A 20,410-nucleotide genomic window follows, 5' to 3' on the forward strand; every position below is an offset into this window, starting at 1 on the left:
ACAAAGACTGGGGAGGTGGAGAATGAGGCGAATTTCCATTCAATCCATGAAAATTTACTTGGCGACTTTGGGCCACGTCCTGATTTACCCCACAGGCTTGTAGTGCAGAATAAGAGTTGGTAAGGATGAGGGTGAGTGAGCCGTGCATGCTACCTTGACCTCATGGGTAGGAAGAAGGCATGCAAATGTAACAAACAGATAAATCATGCTGCAATCCAAAAAGATGTCACGGGTTATGATGGAGTTGAGTGGCCCCCCTGGCATTTGTGTAAATATAGATTGGGTGCCTCACATGTCTTTCTTTCCCCTTGCAGGTGTTGCCGGATATACGAAGCCCCCCAGTTTGCTGACTCCATATGGGAGGAACGCATCCTTCCCAGATTACCCCTGGAATTTCAACCCTTATCTATCCAGCGCTTTCCCTTTAAACAGTTCCAAGCTCCCTGCTTCTCTCTACTCTCCCCATTTCTATCCCAACCCCTTATCGGGATCACTGGCCCAGCTCCCGACCCCCATCTCGCTCCTGCCCACAGAAAGCACCGAGCGAGGCGCAGCCCTCGGGGCGGGCTCTGTCCCCCGTCTCTGCCTGCCCCCGCATGGCACAGCCCTACCCCTGCGGGGAGATGGGAATGGGACCGGCCATCGCGATAAGGAGTTACTGGGTGCCAGGCCCCAGAGCCCGTCCGGGGTCCGAGGGGCCAAAGAGGACGCCGGCTCAGATTCTGAGCTGGAGATCACAGATCTGAGCGAATGTAGTTCGGAGAACGAAGGCTGTGATTTTAGCCCTGACAGCTTGGAGGTGCTAGAGAGCCAGGTGCAGGGTTACAAGCGGCTGGAGACCGGGCGGACCGCAGGAGCCACTCCGAACCCGTCAGACGAGGCAACCAAGGTCGGTCTGAGTGCTGTCAAGGAAGGGAAGAGTCTCCCAGGCAGCTGAATCCAGGCTGCTGGGGGCCAACGGCTGGCTCTTCTCCATCAGCAGGCCAGATTCTTAAAAGAGTTGAAAGGAAAGGAAAGGAAACGAAAACCCCCCTGCTCTGTTTGTTCGATGTCTCTATTTTTATAGGAAAATTTTATTCATGGAATATAACAAGTCTAACCCTTCAAACCATCTCCTCCCCCTTGGCTCCCCACTCCTTCAGGTGGGGCTGGAAGACCACCCCACCTCAAAAAAAGTCAACTGGGGAGGCCCCTTCCTCGGCAGCCCCCACCCCATTGGTTTCCAAAGAACGATCTGACTTAAGTTTGGTGCGAAATCCTCATGCACACCAAAGGGCGGTGGAAAAGGGGGCAGGCAGAGGCGAGGTATGGGTCAGCCTTGCCATGTTTTTGCACTACGGCTTCCACAAGCCCCAACCAGCACAGTTAGTGGTGAGGAATGATGGGAGCTGTGGTTGATGAGCATCTAGAAAATCACCTGTCCCCCGGGTGCGTGGCAAGGCAGCCCACCTGCAAGACCGGAAAGAGCCGTTTCCGCACCCTCTGCCAGATACAAGGAGCCTGCCACCAGCCCAAAGACTTATCCTTAGGTTCTCTTCCACACCAAGCGCACAGAAGTTCCTGCCCTCCTCCACAGCACCTCTTGAGAAATCTCACAAGTTAAGCTAATCCCCTTCAACATACCCTCATCCTTGACCTTTCTTTCCTTTCACATTGTGAAAGCAAGGGTCCGGTCCTCATTGAGGTGTGGAAGCAACTCGTGTGCCATTGCGGCTGGCAGAAAGCACTTGGGTGGCTGGCCTGGAGAATCTCGCCACAATGGACTTAGTGGTTGCATAGATCAGCCTTTTAAATATAGAGGCACAGGGAAGGTAAACATACCGTATTTTTCTGTGTATAAGCCGCCCCCCCCACTTTTCTAATCCAAAATTAAGAAAAATAAGCGGGGCTTAGCAAGTGTAGGGGGAAAGGGATCAAAGCACTGCAGGATCACTTTTATCCCTGTTTGTTTTTGTTCTCTCCTCAGCTTACTTCCATGTATAAGACGACCCTCAATTTTTAGTCTAAAGATTTTAGACAAAAGTATAGTCTTATACACAGAAAAATATGATACTCCCCTTAGGAGGTGCTTTTTACATGCTGCATTTAAAGACCTACAGCAGAGATGATGCAAGCGTGGGGAATGCACCGAGCATGTTTTGCATTGCCATACTAGGCTGGGATCTTAGAACTGCTCACATTCTGAGGTTGGCGCATGTGCACCTGCTGGCCAGCGAGGAGTCTCCCACGACCCTGATCTGTGAAATGGCTTTGAGCAAAGTGTTCACCCCAGCAGCTTTAATAACAAAAGCAAAATGGATCAATAAGATATACTACGGCACCTTAAACAGACTAAGGTTTGTTTCAATGCCCTCCCGAAAACCATCATTCTGGTTTCTAGCCCCCCTACCCTTGCCCACCCGACTGCAAGAAAAAACACCAAACCCCACCCCTGCCACCCTAAAACTACATAGCTGCAGGGAGGGGAGGGGGGAGAGGAGATGTATTTAACCCCTTCACCCCCACCCCACCCCCCAACTTTTCAAAGTGCAATATTGTCTTGTCATGCTCTGGTGTGACCCTCTTTCTGTAAAAAATAAAAATTTTAAAAAAAGTCCCCTCTTCCAGATGAACACTGATGAAAGTTTTCACCCTATCACTGTGCTTGTGTCTCCGTGTTTTGAAGAAAAAAAAACAAAGCTGTATTTGTGTGGTTGATATGAAGAAACTGTTTAACTCCCAACCCTTTCTTTTTCTTTTGTAAATACTGTTATTAATTTATGAAGTGTAAAGAAAAGGGAAAAAAAAACAGATGGAAAAAATTTTACGCCTAGTGGGTGTCACTGGCCTCCTAAAGCAATAAAATATCTATTCCTCCTTGTGTCTCCACTCACAGGTAAAAATGAATGTGTGTACGCACGAGTTATGCTCAGGGTGGTTTGGATTTGGTAAACACTGTTTCTCTGTGTGTGAATTACTCCAGTTCTAACATGACTGAAGCAGTGGGACACCTAAGATGAGCACACGTTTGTGATCTTAGTGATATCGTAACTTTGAATAAGTCTCATTTCTGTCCCAGGGAACATATAAAAATAGCTTAGTGCAAATCAGAAAGTGAGCTATCCGGATAATGAGGTTTCTCCACCTTTTTCATAACTACATCTTGGTCCCTCCGGACACACCTTCCCGTCTTTTCTTCCCCGTTTTCTCACTCACCTACCCACTCCACATCTATCCAGCCAACCTCCCAGATGCAACAACTTCTCACTAAGCCTTTCCGCCCCCTGGAGAATTTTCTCTTTTGTTTCTTTGCCTCTGAAGATTTTTGTACTTCTGCCCACTTATCCCAGCTCTGATGAACATCTCCTCTCTCGACTACTGGCCGTGTGGTGTTTCCAGCCACAGGTACACAGTAGAGTGGGTGGCATATAAGTTGAATAAATAAATAAAATAAATAAGCATTAAGACTACAGTGGGGTCTTGACTTGAGAACTTAATCCGTATTGGAAGGCGGTTCTCAAGTCAAAAAGTCTGTAAGTCAAGTCTCCATTGACCTACAGTGCATTGAAAACCGATTAATCCGGTAACAGGCCGTTTTTGTTCCATTTTGGGTTTTTTCTGGTCTGTAAGTCAAATCTCAGTCTGCAAGTCAAACCTAAATTTTGCGGCTAGAGAAGTCTGTAACTCAAAAAGTCTGTAAGTCAAGCCGTCTGTAAGTCAAGGGTCCACTGTATAGCTGACAGAGGCAACTACTGCCCCTCTTCTGTGAAATAATGGGATAATTAGATCTGATGCTTTTTCCCTGAAGTTCTCTTAATTTGTTTTGTACGGAAGAGGGACGAAGGGCTGGCAAGTGGGGGTATTCCTCTGCCCACGGAGGCAGTGGATTTTTGGAAATGTGGAAAAGGAGTTAGTTAGCTACGAAGTGCTAGCATTAATAATACGGGACCATTATTTGGGAATTGCGGAGAACTCTGGACAGTCCAACAGACTCAAATCACTCCTCACCCTGCAAAAATATAATTCCAAGCATTCCCTAGAAAGGAACAACTGCTTTATTAACCAGCCCATGTTGTTACGAATCCCCACCCCTCTGATGAGAAGAGGCAGCCGTTAACATCGCCCACTGTCATCTTAATCAGGCATCAATACAACTGTGCAAAGGATCTCCTTATTTCTCCCATGCCCCTTATTTAGGGATGCCTCACCCCCTACCATCTTTCATTCAGCATAATGAGAAAAGACAGGGGACCGACCCAGCAGCTGTCGTTTTGGATGCCAAATACATTCGGGACTGGGCGTTATCAAGATGGAAGAGCCTTAACCAGCCACCGCTCCTGTTCCGAGACCTCGAGGGGAAGAAAGAGCAAGGCCGAAACCCGAGAAATGAACAGCAAAATGCAAGAAAAAGTGTAAAAAATAAGGCATGTTTGAACCATGAAGCCATTGGCCAAATAGCGATTAACAGATATTTTAATTTGGAATTTATTTATTTTTTACAAAAAAAGAGAGTCCTCTTTGGTTCAGTTTCTCTCCCCTCCATCACGTACCTTTAGCCCTCCTGCAACATACACAAGGCCCTCAAAATCTCTTTACGTAGAGGGTAGAAAGGAAGAAAACAAGGCTCACAAACCCTGTACCCACTGCAGAAATCATAGGGAAGGCGATTCCCTCCGGTTCCCCTCGCCACTCCAGTAACCCTCTTCCTCTTCCATGCCCTCCTTATGCTGAACACAAAAGCCACCTCTCACCCATCATCCCTTCTGACTACAATTTTGGCTGCAGCTGCCATAAAAATAAAAACAAAAACATGCAAGGTGGAGGGGACTACACTCAGTTTCCTATGTGACCTGAAATCTAGAAAAGCAAACCCTGTTTGGAGAAATAGCTAACTCTGACCACCATTAAAACCATTCTCAAAGTAGCATACTACAGATTAGGATTTCACATCGTTCCCACGACCCAGGGAGGTGGGGGGAATGACGGCAGCTTGTTTTCTCTCACTTAGGGGAAAAAAAAAGAATTAGGAAAAAATGGAAAATGACACAATTATCAATGAAACGGTACTCCGGGGCAGGTGTTCCAGCTTGAAACAGAGGCCAATCTTTATAGAATTGTGGGTATCACAAGCATAACGAGAAATAGAGGGAACGACTGGGTGGGTGAGGTTTCTTTGCTGCCAGATTCAGCCAAAGAACTGTTGGGCCTAATGTTGTTCTTTGCAAAATTTCAAATTTCCTCAAGAAATTGTGCCCTAATGCAAGTAAAGGAGCAAACCCCCCCCCCACATTAAAAGCTTGTAAGTATTCCAGAAAAAAAGGGGGGGCTCAAATAAAGATAACGTATCAGTACAATGAGTTTTTAGCACCAAGGAAGAGGATTGGCATGAAGAGCCACTAAAATAAATACTTTAAATGGGAGGTCTCTCATCTGTCGTCTGCTGTACACTGGCCTTGGTGTATGTGAGAAACCCAAGAGGCCAGAATTATTCAAGTTTGAGATCTCACACCAAGACTAGAAAGCAAAACATACAAACACACAGAGAGAGATGTTTGGCACTTTGGTGTGTGGGGGTAAGGGAACAGGTGAACTAATCTGTAGGACACCATTTGGAGGCTTTCCAAAATAATCTGCAACTGTTTAAGAGACATCAGAAACAAACAGATCCTAAGGACTGACCTTCCTCCCCTTTAAATTCTGCGTTTTTCAATTCAAAATTATTATTTTTAAGTGTGATTGTAAAAACAACCCCTCTGCCTAACAGATTTGGGAGGGGCGTTTACCTATCCCATAATACGGAGAAACCAAGGAAAGGGCACAGTCCCAGTCTAATATATCTGAAGATACAGGTTTATGTTCTTTGTACAGCAATAGACAAAATAATAACAATAATAATACCGCCTGGATAAAAAGCTTTGGATCTGTCGTCCCAGCTGATGGGAGTCAATTCCGCTCCCTTATATTCGCGTATAACGCATACACACACACATATATATAAAATATCCCAGCAAAATATGAGTTTTCTTACAAATACAAGCACATTATCAACACAATATAATAAAGGCACTTAGAAAAAGTAGAACATGTGCAACAGAAGAGCATTCTGGTCTCTGAGGACGCAGACAGGACCCCGGCTTTGCCTGCTTACAGACACCTTTGTGGTCTACCTGGCCTTTGTTTCCCCTTCTGGAGGCACCCCCCCTACCCCATTCTCTTTCCCAGCTGAACGTCGGACTTTCTCCACATCCCCATTCCATCCCCCCCAAACCAGGGCAGGGAGGGAGACTCCATGGTCCTTCCTACAGTTGCTGCTGGACCCCCAACTCCTATCAGTCCCATGGGGTGATAGGAATTGTTGTTTACCCACATATGGAAGGCCAGAGGTTTCCACTCTTATGCTCCATCCGTCTTTCCTTCCCTAATTCTCCCGGCGACTCAACCTTGTCCCTTCTCGCAGAAGACGTGTGTTTGGTTTTTTAAAGTTACCAGAGAGGTGCATGTTGCCGTGGGGGGGGGGGGGGGGGAGAAGAGACGCGGTGAAACAGAAGGCAACGTGAGAGGTGCCAAAATCAGAAAACGGAGAGGTGGGGTGCTCAGCGCACCGTACAGATCTTGATGTCCAAGAGAAAAGCTCGGTGCTTCCATCGAATCAACCAGGTCTGATGACAACTCACTGCCACATACAAGGACGGAGGTAGGAAGAGGAACGGGCACCCTTTCCTCCGAAATACTGCAAATGCCAACAGGACCAATTGTAAAAGCCACAAGGGCTGATTACTTGTTGATATGGCTCCACCTGCTGTCCATTTGCTGGAACAGCACATCCGCCTTGCCCCCAATAGTCAGGAAGAAGTTGAGAACGTTACCCATCTGGCATAGGTAAGCCTTTATCAATGCAACCTCACAGTTTCTCTGTTGTTTTCACACCCTACATCTGGGGCAGTTCTGGGCAAAATCCCAGCATTATGAGAGTGAGCCCGTGCATAACCCTCCTCCCCATGTCTGGTCTTCTTCCACCTCTCAAAAGATGGCTGTAATACCACTGGTGCAACCAAGGTTACGTTGGGTCGTGAAACAGGGCTATGTTCTGGGTCACTGTCCTATCGTTGAAACCAGTGTTCTGTAAAGTCTGGCGCAAGAGCAGTGGAGAGGAGCTGTATGTTCAATTTGCACAGGGAGCTCACCACCAGTGGATTCCCTTGAAAGGGGTGTGTGTGTGTGTTTGTGGGTTTGTATGCGCGTGTTGTGTGGTGTGCTGGCTTTAGTGCTACAACGGGCTTAAGGAAAGGTATGGCACGCCGAGGCTCTCTGAGGCAGATTGAAAGGGAAGGCTGAAGTAACACTTTGGAGAAGTGGAGAACGGAAGAGAACAGGAAAGAATTCATATAATACAACTGAGGGGGGTGGAGTTTAAAAGGTGGGGTGTTTTTGTGGGGGAAAGCGGGGTGGAGAGAAAAATAATTACGGTGAGACTAGAAAAGCACATTTTCGAACTCAGCAACTTTCTTCTTTCAGCTATAACTGCTGTGGGCACCAATGATTTCTTTTCTGTTTTTTTTTCTTTGGAAGGATTAGATTCATAGAAGGCACATAAATCGATGAGGAGGAAGACCTCTAAAGCACCTTATTTCACCAGGAAGTGAAGAATAACAAGCTAGGGGGAGAAGATGAAGGTAGAGTCTCCTACCACCTTCACCTTAACCCCTAGGAACCTTCTTCCCTGAGGTCTCCGGCCCGCCATTTTTAGGCGAGGGAAGGTCCCTTTCGGTGATTATTGCTCTAAAACCTTGCCAGGTCCTTCTTACTGTTTTCAGGAGCTGCGGCTGTCAAAGTCAAAAGCCGACTGCCCCGCCCTCCTTTTTTTTTGGCCACCAGAACCTAATTTTGTAAATAAATTAAAAAAACAAACAAAACACCCAACAACTCTCATTGGGACCAACCTTTGCAAAGCTAGCAGCGGAAGGAAAAGCTGACTTATCCTAGAGCACCTTTTCGCCCCGATGGAACAGCCGTCTTCTGCTTCTCAGGAAGGCTAGGACATGCTACCTAAATGCAATTCCTCAGCTGTTATATATGCCCCCCCTCCCAATAGTGTGGTCTAGGCAGTATATAAATATATTTTGAAAATCTCAAGAGGGTCTCTCCTGACACTACAAATCCTCTATACAAAAAAGGAAGACGAAAGAAAGAAAGAAAGAAGGAAGCAGCAGCAGCGAAGGTCCCACTTGATTGCCGAAACGCCCTCTGGCAGGAGAACGGGTGGCCCAGAGACCTCTTCCTTCTGGGCTAGGACAGGCCTAGAGAACAATCAAGACACACACAGACCAAAAAAAAAATGCCATTAATCTCACTGCAGGGATCCTAGTGACTAGCAAATCCACTCAAATCCAAACTGGGGAGAACTAGAAACCATCCCTCTTGGCTTCTCCTACTCAGGTGGCAGCTATATTTGTTGGTCCGTTGAAACAACAGCAACAAATAGTCTCGGGACGCCCCAAAGAGTGGGGTGCAGCGTAAGGTGGCACGGCAGGTAGTCCACTCGTGTCTATGAAGAAGTGGGCTACAGTTCTCAAAAACGTAATCCAAATAAAAAATGTTTGCCTTGTTTCTTTCCGGAGCGACACGCTGGATCCAATCCCCTGCGAGATTCAGGCCCTGCTCATAAGGAGACCTTGTCAAGGTCTCTGGCTGCCTCATGGCCAACGTCTATCTCTACCTGAATTCCTGCTGCATGTTTTTGTTATTGCTTTTTTAAAAAAATGACTTTAGTTTTCAGAAAAAAAATTGCAAGGATCACACGGTATAGTGGATGCAGCTGCGATTCCTCAACGCCTCAGAAGGAGGCCCCTGTTCTCTTTGTAATGACCTTGCAGGCGCACTCCCATCATCATAACCCCCCACCCCAAAGGCTCTTTCAAATCCCCGCTCAACCAAGGCAATCAGCAGGTAATCGTGGGCCACTCACTACCTTCTTAGTCTACCTTAACTTGCATACCTGTTGTGAGGACCAGACAAACCGAGTGTAAACCCTGAGCTTCTCAACCCATCACGCGGGTGACCCATCAGCGCCCCCGACTCCCCCCCCACCGTGTCTCCGCTTCCTTCACCGCCTCACCTGACTGGCCGAGCCTCATGTGAAACTGGGCTGTTGAGCCGACGTCAGTTTCCCCATCAGCTGCTGCAGGCGCCAATAATCTGTTTCTATCTCCTGGCAGGACAGAGAAAACAAGAAAAAGTCGCTGGAGATCTAAGCAAGTGGGAACAAACTTAAAAACAAATTAGCAAAAGTAAAACGTACTTTATTTAATTCTTTTTTTCCTTAAAAGCATTAAGCACGAGGGTTGAAGAATCTGAAGAAAATTCCGCCCCTTCTCCACCTCTGTCTCTCTCTCAACCCCAACATAAAGCAGATGCAGTTTCGACCCGTGCTCTCCTTTCCAGCACTGAAAGCTGGAAAGTTACCACACTGGCTTCTTTCTGCCACTACGAAACGAGTACAGTGGTGCCTCGCTTAGCGATGTTAATTCGTTCCGAAAAAATCGCTGCTAAGCGATTTCATTGCTAAGCGAAACGCGGTTTCCCATTGAAATGCATTGAAAACCGGATAATCTGTTCCAATAGAAAACATCGCTAAGCGAAACGCGGTTCCCGAATTGAAATGCATTGAAACCTATTCAATGCATCTCAATGGGGGAAAAAATACAACAACAAATTAAAAAATAGAACAAAGTCAAATTTGGTTAACAAAGGGTTTATTAAGTGCACTTTATGATTTCAAACATTTTAAACAGTAAACTTTAACTTTATAAATAACAGAAAAACATTTAAAAAACAGCAAACATGAGGCTGTTTAAACCATCGTTAAGCGAAACAGGGGACCCAAAATTTAATCGCTATGCGAAGCATGGTCCCAGCCATTGCTAAGCGAAAATCGCCCATTAGGGACCATCGCTAAATGAAGCACAAAAACGCTCCGAAAAAGTTGTCGCTAAGCGATTTCGTTGTTAAACAGAGCGCCCGTTAAGCGAGGCACCACTGTATGTGGCACAATACTTTTAAACATCTATGAAACACTGGAGGTCAGAATTAAGTCATGCAAGGAGAGCAAAGCAGCACAGAACGATGCTCTTGATTCTCTGCCTGTGACTCCAGGATTACGAGACTTGTCTTCTCACCTTCAGGCCCTGAATGGCATCTTCTAGAAGCCGCAAGTGATGCTTCACCCCATCGGACTGCTGGTGGGTCAGAATCACTGGAGAAGAAGACACCTCCCTATCCAGGTGCTCTGAGCCCCACTCTGGTTCTTGAGGGCCATTTGGGGTGTCTCCTGTTAGAAATAAACAGGCCTAGCGTCATGGGTGGCATCTCTTTTTCTATACACTTCTTCTCCAACCTAAGACAAGGCGTTTCTGATAAATCCAATCCTGACCACTTGGAACCACAGCCCATCTCTTCCTCTCTCAGATTTTCATATCTGGTCTTTCCCCAGAACATTTCCTTCTCTTCGCCTCCAACACTCCTTGCGCTTGTCTCCAGGAAGCTTCTCTCTCCCCACATCTGCTCCCCCCAACCCCAGCCTATCTTGCCTCTATGCATGCCTCTCGTGGCGTAGCGGCTACACTGCAGTACTGCACTCAAAACTCTGCTCAATTCCAGCACAAGGTTCACTCAGCCTTCCATCCTTCCGAGTTCAATAAACTGAGTATCCAGCTCATGGGGGGGGGACACGATAATTCTGTAAACTGCCCAGACAGTGCTTTCAGCAGTATATAAGCAGTACATTTTTTCTTTTGTTTTTCTTTTTGGGTGTTAAGAGCCTCACCTTGTCGTTTGCTGCTCTTGCTTCCGATCTCCAGGGTATGACCAGCTTCCCAGTTCCCTTCTTCTTCCCCTTCAGGGGGGTTCCCATTCTCGGGCAGGCCATCCATGGGCTCTGCTGGAAAGATCATCTCCCCTTCCTCTGACACCTGAAGTAACCTCTTCACGGCGGATACTGTAAATACAATACGGCTGGTTTCAGGTCATGTCCCTAAAATCCTTGTCCACAGTACGGCGGAGTTGTGGGGGAAGAAAGAAGTGCCACTCGCCTCTCTCCTGTGCCGCCGAGGCCAGCGTCCCTGGGCCAGCGGGCCGAGGTTTGTAGAGTGTCAACATATCAGCCAAAAACTCTTCCATGGCCTTGCCCAGCTTTGGTTCACCCACAGGGCTGCGTTCTTCAAACTCTGCCCCTTCCAGCATCTCATCCTTTTCTCGTTCTGGTTTCAGGGGAAAAAAAAAAAGAATAATCATGATTTAAGGTTAAGGAGGGAGTTCTAATTCCGCAAGCCTGGCCCTTAAGTCTGTTTCTCTGACTCTCGGGGCCCTCCGAGTCCCTTCCTGGACCTTCTGTTTTCATCTCTAAGACCAACTCCCCGACTGATGGATGGATTGGTTTGGAAAAAGAAAAGAAAAAAAAAACAGTAAACTGTCACCCTTGGAAACGCCTAGCGCTCCATCTCAGAGTGGCCCAAGACATTTTGCTGCCTGAGGTCGACAGAGCAGCAAACAGCACTTCTCACTCAAGCCAAGCTGCAGAGTAAAAAAGGTAAAGGTTCCCCATGACATTTAGTCCAGTCGTGTCCGACTCTAGGGCGCGGTGCTCATCCCCATCTCCAAGCCATAGAGCCAGCGTTTGTCCGAAGACAATTTCTGTGGTCACGTGGCCAGCGCGAATAGACATAGAATGGTGTTACCTTCCCACCGAGGTGGTACCTATTTATCTACTTGTATTTACATGCTTTTGAACTGCTAGGTTAGGAGGAGCTGGGACAAGCAACAGGAGCTCACTCTGTCGCATGGATTCAATCTTATGACTTCTGGTCTTCTGACCTTGCAGCACAGAGGCTTCTGCTATTTAACCCGCAACGCCACCACATCCCTTCGCTGATAGTAAGAGGGAGGTCCAATTAGAACAGAGTGAGTGACAGTCATCTCAACGACAGCTAATGAAATATACTTCTACACATCACTGCCCTTCTGGCAATGCAGCAGTAGACCTAAGAACACCAAAAGTCTACAACACTTAGTGTCTGAGGGGTGGGAATTAAACCCCACTGATAAGCTGCAGAGTAACCTAAAGCAAATTATTTCAGCGTTGCTGACAGTAAATATACTGCACATTAACATTAAATTCTGCTGCCAATCCATGACAACACAAAATTTCCTGTCTGGGTCAATGGTCTCACTTTGCTTAATGCTAAGACCAGCCCTGGTTCACATTATGAACAAGTTCCAACCCCGTTTTAACATTACTGTTTTGTTTTTTTTAAAACCAACTAAAAGTGGCCTTCAGACCAATTCTGGGTGGTTTTCCACCACCACCCCGAGCTTTTTGGGCTTAACCTAGGTCTGCCCCCCCCCCCCCCGCTGATTCAACAGCAAGAATCTGGCCCCCAACATCTCAAGAGTCTTCCAAACGCCCTTCTTTAAGGGGAACGGGATCCAAAGAGGACTTCTGTTCTGCTTGCCTCTCCCCTCTTCTGCACAGCCCCAAAGCGATACACCACACACTCACCATCTGACTGTAGAACTTCCTTGAGGGAACCGCCGTTCTCCACCCCACCCAGAAGGCTTTCTCCGTAGCTGTCAAGGAAGGAGATTAAAACGCATGAGCTAGTGAAGTTTCAGTTCTAAAATCGTGGTAGGTCTCATGTATTGTTGTCGTAGCTTTCCCTCAAGGACGGCCCCACATGAGTGAGTGGCCTCAGGATTGACTTTCAGATGAACCTGGTATGCGTTGCTTTAGCGTCCCTTCCCTCTTGTTGCCAGCAAGCCCATACTTACTAGCCGGGATTGCTCGGCGAAGTCCGGTTGGTGACCGAAAGCCGTGGCTTCTGGTGGGTAGAGCGAGGCAGTTTCAGAGAGCCAGCCGTCTCGCTGATCATACTGCACCAGCTAGAATGAGCAAAAAGGAAGGGCATCAGGCAGATCTCACCCCGGGGCAAAAACCAGCTAATCTCTTTCGCTACAAAAGGTATTGCTGAGTTTCCACCTGGCCTGGAAAATGAAAATGGAAGTCTTGGCTGCTTCAGCCATAGCTGAGCGAAGCAGGGCCGGCCCTCCCATGAGGGAGAGGGAGGCAGCACCCTCCCACAAGGGAGAGATGCCTGAACTTTGGAGAAGGCGCCTGACTCAGAGTGGTCCATGGATCACTATATCATCCACTCCACTATGGAAGTAAAGGTAAAGGTTCCCCTTGACATTTAGTCCAGTCGTGTCCGACTCTAGGGGGTGGTGCTCATTCCCGTCTCCAAGCCGTAGAGCCAGCGTTTGTCCGAAGAAAGTTTCTGTGGTCACGTGGCCAGCGCAACTAGACACGGAACGCTGTTACCTTCCCACCGAGGTGGTACCTATTTATCTACTCGTATTTTTACATGCTTTCGAACGGCTAGGTTGGCAGGAGCTGGGACAAGCGACGGGAGCTCCCTCCATTGTGTGGATTTGATCCTACGATGGCTGGTCTTTTGACCACAGAGACCAAGTCCAAATTAGAACACATTTAAAGGTTTCGCCTCACCCATCCCAGAACTCCAGCAAAAGCCCCTCAGCCCAAACTGAACCACTTCTACCGTCTTCTCCTCTTCTGCCAAAGCAGTCTCTCTGCTGAGCTAACTCATCTGGCTTCTTCAATTTTATTTATTTATTTATTTATTTATTTATTTATTTATTTATTTATTTATTTATTTATTTATTTATTTATTTATTTATTTATTTATTTATTTATTTATTTATCTATCTATCTATTTATTTATTTATTTATTTATTTATCAAGTCTCTCAGTTCCTCACCCGCCCATCCATGGGTGGCTCGTGACTTGGACACGGGGCACTCCTCAAACACTTTAGGGATGACGAGTCTCCTCCCCTTAATAGATGAGCCTTTCCCCCACCCCAGTATATCTTACTTCTTCCTTTCTGAGACGGTCTGCGCCACCAGTTCATAGATCTGAGCGCCGTTTTCCCAGCTGATGATGACATAGAAGGCCTTGATGTCTAAGGGAGAAGGGAAGGTAAAAACCTTCAGCAGTCTTGCCAGGTCCCTCCAAACAAGTTTTCCTTCAGAAGAAGCTTAGAAAAATTACTTTCCTGGACTACAATACCCAGAACCCCCTGAATCGACAAGACCAAGGAGCCAAGAAAGCAGCGTTTTCAATGACTCACCTACCTGGGCCCCACTTCATGCAGTTTTCAAAATTAAATTGCCACAGGTATGGCGTCCAGCAACCTCCCCACTGCAAGTCAACATCATTCAGTATACAGAAAGCCACGCAGGTGCTTTGCAGTTTTAAAAGGATGCCCTCGGCAGGTGTAGAAATTGCTTTCTGGCAAAATTAGTTTTTATTTTGTTGAAATAAAAGGGTTTATGAGCTCTACTGTTGCAAAGAGATGCTCAAAAATGGGAACTGGAGTTACCAGAGGCTTGTTACTCCTTGTATACGCTTGAACCCCAAAATTAGCCACCTTTGCATGTAAAACTTGTAGTACAGATTTTTTTAAACTTTAAATTTAACTTTGAAAAGGTACGTTCTTCATTTGGGTTCCTGGGTCTTATTTATTCCATAGGTCTTAACATCCTCTCAGACCTCACAGAGGTTTCTGCTCCTCCCCCCCCCCAGCCATCTCTATGGCACCAACCTGTGGCCACTTCGCGGATCATGGCCGAATTGAGCTTGATGATGGGGCTCAGCATTTGCTTCCCGTCAGGGGTTGGGATGATGGTGCGACTGTGGCATTTCAGGATAAAGCGCTCCTCTTGCTTCTGGAGAAGGACTAAGATGTCATCCAGGAGAAGGACATGAACGTCTAAAAAAAGGGATGGGGCAGGAAAGAGAGAACAGGAAAAGAAGAAGAAGAAGGGGAAGTTAAGTCGAAGATATGCTTCTGAGCCCGGCTGCAACGGTTGGCTTTATCCAAACGCTTCATTTATAAAAAGAAATAGTCCTCAAACTCCCACCTTCATACTCAGAAAACCCACTCTTGAACATGAGCACATCAAGACATGGCAAGATCACACGGTGGCCTAGGATGCTCTGGAGCTCAAACTGCAAATGTACACTCTACAACTCTCCCGAAAGGGAAGAGGACAAGCGAAGAGCTATAGAGCCCACGTCACATGACTCAGGTCTATTGCACAGGGAGGGGTGAGCAACTTATGATGGGCGCAGGGGCCAAGTATTCACCCTCAGGACTCATCATGGACGCACCAAGGCTGAAAATGGTCAAAAATGCACCCCCCCAAAAAATTAAGAAACAAAACAAAATAGGAAATACCTGGAGGGCTACTTCTAGTTTTTATGTTCTTGGGGGGGGGGCAGCCCAAGGCCCGTTCAAAACAAAACAACAAAAAATCTGCTTTTGGAGGACTCCATATTAAAGGGCTCAGGGGAGAGGAGAAACAACACCGACAGGCTACACTTTGGCAACCCCTGTTTATGTTTGTTTATTTATTTAAAATATTTCTACCCCACCTTTCTCCTTGAAAGGACCCAAGGCAGCTTCCAATAATTAGAAGCTGACATTTAAATGCTAAAAACAGTGAGTACACAAATATTAAAAAAGAATTAAACAAGACAGATAATCACTCCTCCTTATCACAACAATACACCCACAGCAAGACACACTTATCACCCATCTCCTGAAAGGACAAAAGCTGATCTCACAGCCATAAATACTCAATCCCCAAACAAACTGCACCAGAGCACAGTGTGTTACTCCTGTTCTCTGAAGGTGCCGGCCACAGAGACTGGCGAAACGTTAGGAAGAACAACCTTCAGAACACATCCAAAGAGCCCGAAAAACCCACAACAACCATTAGATCCTGGCTGCGAAAGCCTTCACAAATACAATTAAACAAGAACTGTATTTAAAATGGACAGTAAAACATATTTAAAAACAACAGAGGACAGCAACCTAATTTTAAAAACTCCACTCAGGCAGACAGTCAGGCAATCTGAAGAGAAAAGTTTTTGCCTGCTTATGGAAGGACAACAAATCTGGGGCCAGCCTGGCCTCCTGTGGGAGGGAGTTCCAGAGGCTCTGGGAGCAGCCACAGAGAAGGGCCTCTCCTGTGCCCCAACAAGTGTTTAGGGAGTGGGGGGGGAATTAAATGGCCCACAAAGTCAGCAGCAGGAAGGGGTGGATGAGCATGTGGGGTGGACAACAGTCATGATCATTCAGCCGTGAGGAAAACACCCAGAATGCATGCTCAACGATGCTTCTCATTTCACTGCCTTTTGCGCATTCCGAAGAAGCCTCCCCGATCCAAAAGATGACTTTAGCCTGGCCTGATTCAGCTCCCCCTGGCAGCAAAAAGGGGGCACAGAGCTTGGCCCCGTGTGGTTCAACTCACCGACTGATTTATCTTTGGAAACTCGCCACGTCAGGGGTCCCTCGCACACAAGATTCTTCCGGGTGATGTCTGTGTTCTGGGAAATGGGGGGGGGGAGCCGGTTAGACTGAGGGCTTTTGAGTACACGGGCATGTCACATCCAACAAGCAACCCTCCTGATGTCGTTCGACAGCCATGCCCGTCAGCTACAACCATCAAGGGTGAGGGCTGAGAGGAGGCGCAATCCAGCCACAACTGGAGGTCCCACCCATCATATAAATACAGTAGGATCCCCTTATCCACAGGATTGGTATCTGCTAGCTCACTTATCCACGGTCTGAAAATATTAAAAATAAAAAAATGTAAAAACCCTATATATTTAACCATGAAGTTACCAGAACTTGTCACTAGAGGGAGCTTGATAACATGATACAGTGGTACCTCACTAAATGACGACCCCACTAACAGGCAAATCCGCATAACGATGACTTTTTGCGATCGCTATAGCGATTCACAAAACAGTCATTCCAATGGGGGATTTTCGCTGGACGTCGATTAGGTTTGTGCTTCGCGAACCGTTTGTTCGCAAGATGACTATTTTTTCAGCTTCGCAAAATGGCTGCCCTGTGTTTTCCGGACCCATGCTTCACAGGGCAGCCATTTTTACAGCTGAGGATGAAAGGTGACTCCCTCATTTACAGCCTAGTTCTAGTTCCTCCGTCGCACTGCCTGATTTTTTTTTTTTGGGGGGGGGACATAAAAGTCAGAACTCACCCTGAATTCGCTCAGCAGCGGGTCTGTACTTTGCTTCAGGTTAGAGAGGTCCAAGCGTCGCTGATAATCTTTGAGTTTCTGAAGTGCACGGTTGGAGAGGAGAAGGGGAGAAGATGCGCAAAATGAACCAACGAAGGGACACTAAAAGGGACTAAAGGAGAAACTATGGGGAAAAAACAGCACCGACAGGACAGGCTCTTCTTACCAGGAAGTTCTCCATGTTGCGGACCTCCTTGTTGACATGGTTGAGGATGTTCCGACAGCATTCGGCGGCCGTCTCTACCTTCTTGCGTTCTTCCGTCTCCTCTGTAGTGTGAATCAAGAATAGAGCAGGACTTTAATAATCAGCTTCGGATGGCAGAGATGGAAGGGGACCCTCGGGATCATCCAGTCCAACCCCTGTCAAGGAGGCCCAGTGGGGAATCGAACTCCCAACCTCCGGCTCCGTAAGCAGTAACCTAAACCCCTGAGCTATCCAACAATGCATCAAAACATTCCATTACATACAGTCCTAATACTTCTTCCAATGGAATTTCATTCAGACCTGACTCTGGGTTTTTGTGGGGCCCCAAGCCAGAGTTATATAGCAAGGAATCCCCCCCTTCCTCTCTCACATAAGCAGTTTAGTATGCAAATTTCCTACCGTTTGCATAGTGTCTTTAATTTTGCTGCACAAAATTTACCCAAACATGCATATTTAGAGTAAAATGTGCCCAAAATCCACAGTTTAAGAGAAAATACCTGTAACATTAGAATGAAAAAATAGGAGTCAATTTGCTTAGCCAGATTCAAAAGGTCTATTTAAAAATTCAAAAAAATAAATCTTTAAAAAATGTATATTTAAAATACTTATAAAAACATATTCTATAAAAACAAATCGTGAAAGTTCTGCCGTGAGCTGGTTAGCGTCAGTGACACATACAGAGTTCATGTTGAAACATTTTTGATTCTTTTAAAAAAAAATGTAAGCCACTTTTGTTATAGAATACAGCGACAGATATATATATATATATATATTCCTACAGGTCCTTTGATAGTTTTGTATCATTTTTTTTAACTGGATGGACAGATTCACAGTCAACATTTACTTTAGAGTACTGCTAGGTTTCCACAACACAGCTATAGACTGAGTGCTCTGCAAGTTTTTGGGAATAATTTTTTAGACTTGAGTCAATTTTTTGAGACACCTGAGTGGAAAAAAAGGACAAAAGGTGTTACGAAGATGTACCGCCGAAACTAACATGGGAGTGTAAACAGACTGATCTGCCCCTTCCTAGCCATACACACACATACACACACAGAAAGACACCATGCCGCTGCTCACCTGTACATTTGGCAATGTTGTGCAGAAGTAGGGGGTATTTGGTGAGCCTCTGCATTTCAATGGGAATGATGTCCTTCAGTTGCAACCGTCGGCACCGAGGCTGACTTTCTGCCTCCTGCAGGAAGGAGAAGAAAACAAACCAACAATGTTTCTGAGCAGTAGGGGAAGGTACCCCGAAGAGGACTCCTCCAGGAAGCTCTTCAGAAGAAACCAAAACGACCACGCCCTTTTGTTTCCCGAACGATATGAGCAGAATAATACTTGATTACTCCTAAAAATGGAAAATGAACTGGAAAAAAGCAGGAAACGTATCATCTGCAATTTTTTTTACCCCCACAAAACACCCCGCCCCCCCATAAAAACAGTTCACTATGCTTCTGCTCACTTAAGCCTCAAGGAGCTACGTACCCCCGTCTACAACTGAATCATGCCACATAGCTTTTTTTTCAAGCTCAACTTTATGGGCTAAAAACTTGAAAGGCTCCATGATTTCTTCTAAAAATGAAAGACACAACTCTTGGGGACACGGGCTTCTTTTTGGCACTGCCAAGCATCATCGGGGGTGTCGCAGCCCTGCTCCAGAAGGTATTCCAGGCTCCACCAGTGATTTACCTGTATGAACTGGTTGAAACGAGGTTCTTTCTTCTGCTTCGACTTCAGCTGCTCCAACGCAAAAGACTGGCGGCTGCAGAAGCGAGCCGAAATCTTCTGGAACCAGCTTCCATCGCCTCCGTCAAACTAAGGAAAAGACAGCCAAAGTGGTCATATAAAAGACCTTCTCCTCGTCTTCACCTTCAGTGTAACTTCTATTTTTCCCTGCACAAGCTCTCTTACGTTATACACCGGAACTGTAACCACACATCTGGGTTAGTTTGCATGTGCGAATCTGCCCATACCACAAACCCACATCTGCAGGATACACTGCGCTATCAGCTGAAATACAGCTGATTTTCTTCAGGAAATTGATGAATATATTCAGCTATGAGACATCAAGTGCTGAGAGGCAGGACACGGTGTTGAGAAGTAAAATTTGGAGAATGGCCTCAATGGAGTTTTAACGTGGAAGCTTAGCTTTCCTGAACCTGGTGCCCCACTAATGGACTACGGACCCCATAATCCCATGGACGGCACATTATTTCTCCAACTTCCGGTGGCGATCCCTTCTTTGTCAATCGAGTCCTCTGCTCGAACCCTGATCCCTGTGTCTTAAAGCCTTCTAACCCGCCACAGTCCTCCGCCCCCCCCCCGGACGCCCTTCCGAGCTGGTCTCGCTCCTCCGCTCTTACCCGAGCCAGCAGAGTGCTTCCGATTTCAGAAACAAGCGAATTGTTTTCCTCCCTTAGTTTCTTCAAGCTCTCCAGAAACGCTTCTGAGAAGAGATGGAGGCGGGAGACAAAAAAACATTGAGGATGCAGCAAAACCTGGTAACAGCTTCCCATGACAGCCCTCCGCTTGCTTCGCATACACTGACCCACACGGAAACCAAGGGGGGGGGGGAGACAAGACGTGACCTCATAGGGCCATCAGCTTAAATCCAACTAGAGGTCCCAGCTAGAGAGGCTGCTTTTATTGTGATGTGATGTCAAATTGATTCCGGCTTAATGGTGACATTGGGAATCAGCGAGTGGCCTCTAAGGAACACTATCATTAATAACTAAAGATGGGGGGGGGGTGTTCGTATTTGTATATGAAGACAAAGCCCCTCGGCACAAGTGGCCGCCCTGATTATCTCCCACCCCCAGGCCCCGCCGGACCACTTAGCGCTCAGCGTGCATCACGCATCGCCGGTGTCTTCATCACCACGCTTATCGTGGCAGTAGCTTGGCTGCTGCAGCCAGACCTCCCCACTCGCCCAGCCACTCTGTGGCTGAGCAGGGAGACACGCCCTCCCGCCCCCTTGTCGGAGTGGCTGGGCGAGCAGGGAGGCGGGCTGCGGCAGTCGGGCTACTATTGCAATTGGCGCAGTGA

The 20,410-nt window shown here is 46.8% G+C and overlaps 2 protein-coding genes across 9 annotated transcripts in view; one reads left to right on the plus strand and one right to left on the minus strand.

Annotated features, from left to right (window-relative positions):
* Positions 1-2,856, plus strand: part of ERFL (ETS repressor factor like) — a 66,219-nt gene extending 63,363 nt beyond the window's left edge. For both annotated transcript variants that reach the window (XM_020807904.3, XM_078380333.1), the window contains exon 6: positions 315-2,856. In XM_020807904.3, the coding sequence (XP_020663563.3) occupies positions 315-937 (623 nt within the window). In that variant the 3' untranslated portion in view covers positions 938-2,856. The remainder of the gene's footprint in view (positions 1-314) is intronic.
* A 4,608-nt stretch (positions 2,857-7,464) lies between these two features.
* The window catches only part of ARHGEF1 (Rho guanine nucleotide exchange factor 1), a 54,959-nt gene continuing 42,013 nt past the window's right edge, over positions 7,465-20,410 (minus strand). For all 7 annotated transcript variants that reach the window (XM_072980303.2, XM_072980305.2, XM_072980302.2 and 4 more), the window contains 15 exons: positions 19,729-19,811; positions 19,055-19,180; positions 18,443-18,557; positions 17,324-17,424; positions 17,119-17,196; positions 16,366-16,441; positions 14,652-14,819; positions 13,922-14,009; positions 12,802-12,912; positions 12,533-12,600; positions 11,067-11,234; positions 10,802-10,972; positions 10,155-10,306; positions 9,095-9,187; positions 7,465-8,276 (listed from right to left, as the gene is read on the minus strand). In XM_072980303.2, the coding sequence (XP_072836404.2) occupies positions 9,110-9,187; positions 10,155-10,306; positions 10,802-10,972; positions 11,067-11,234; positions 12,533-12,600; positions 12,802-12,912; positions 13,922-14,009; positions 14,652-14,819; positions 16,366-16,441; positions 17,119-17,196; positions 17,324-17,424; positions 18,443-18,557; positions 19,055-19,180; positions 19,729-19,811 (1,583 nt within the window). In that variant the 3' untranslated portion in view covers positions 7,465-8,276; positions 9,095-9,109. The remainder of the gene's footprint in view (positions 8,277-9,094; positions 9,188-10,154; positions 10,307-10,801; positions 10,973-11,066; positions 11,235-12,532; positions 12,601-12,801; positions 12,913-13,921; positions 14,010-14,651; positions 14,820-16,365; positions 16,442-17,118; positions 17,197-17,323; positions 17,425-18,442; positions 18,558-19,054; positions 19,181-19,728; positions 19,812-20,410) is intronic.

Source organism: Pogona vitticeps, chromosome 9, assembly GCF_051106095.1.
Source record: "Pogona vitticeps strain Pit_001003342236 chromosome 9, PviZW2.1, whole genome shotgun sequence".
In the NCBI taxonomy this organism is placed as follows: Eukaryota; Metazoa; Chordata; class Lepidosauria; order Squamata; family Agamidae; genus Pogona; species Pogona vitticeps.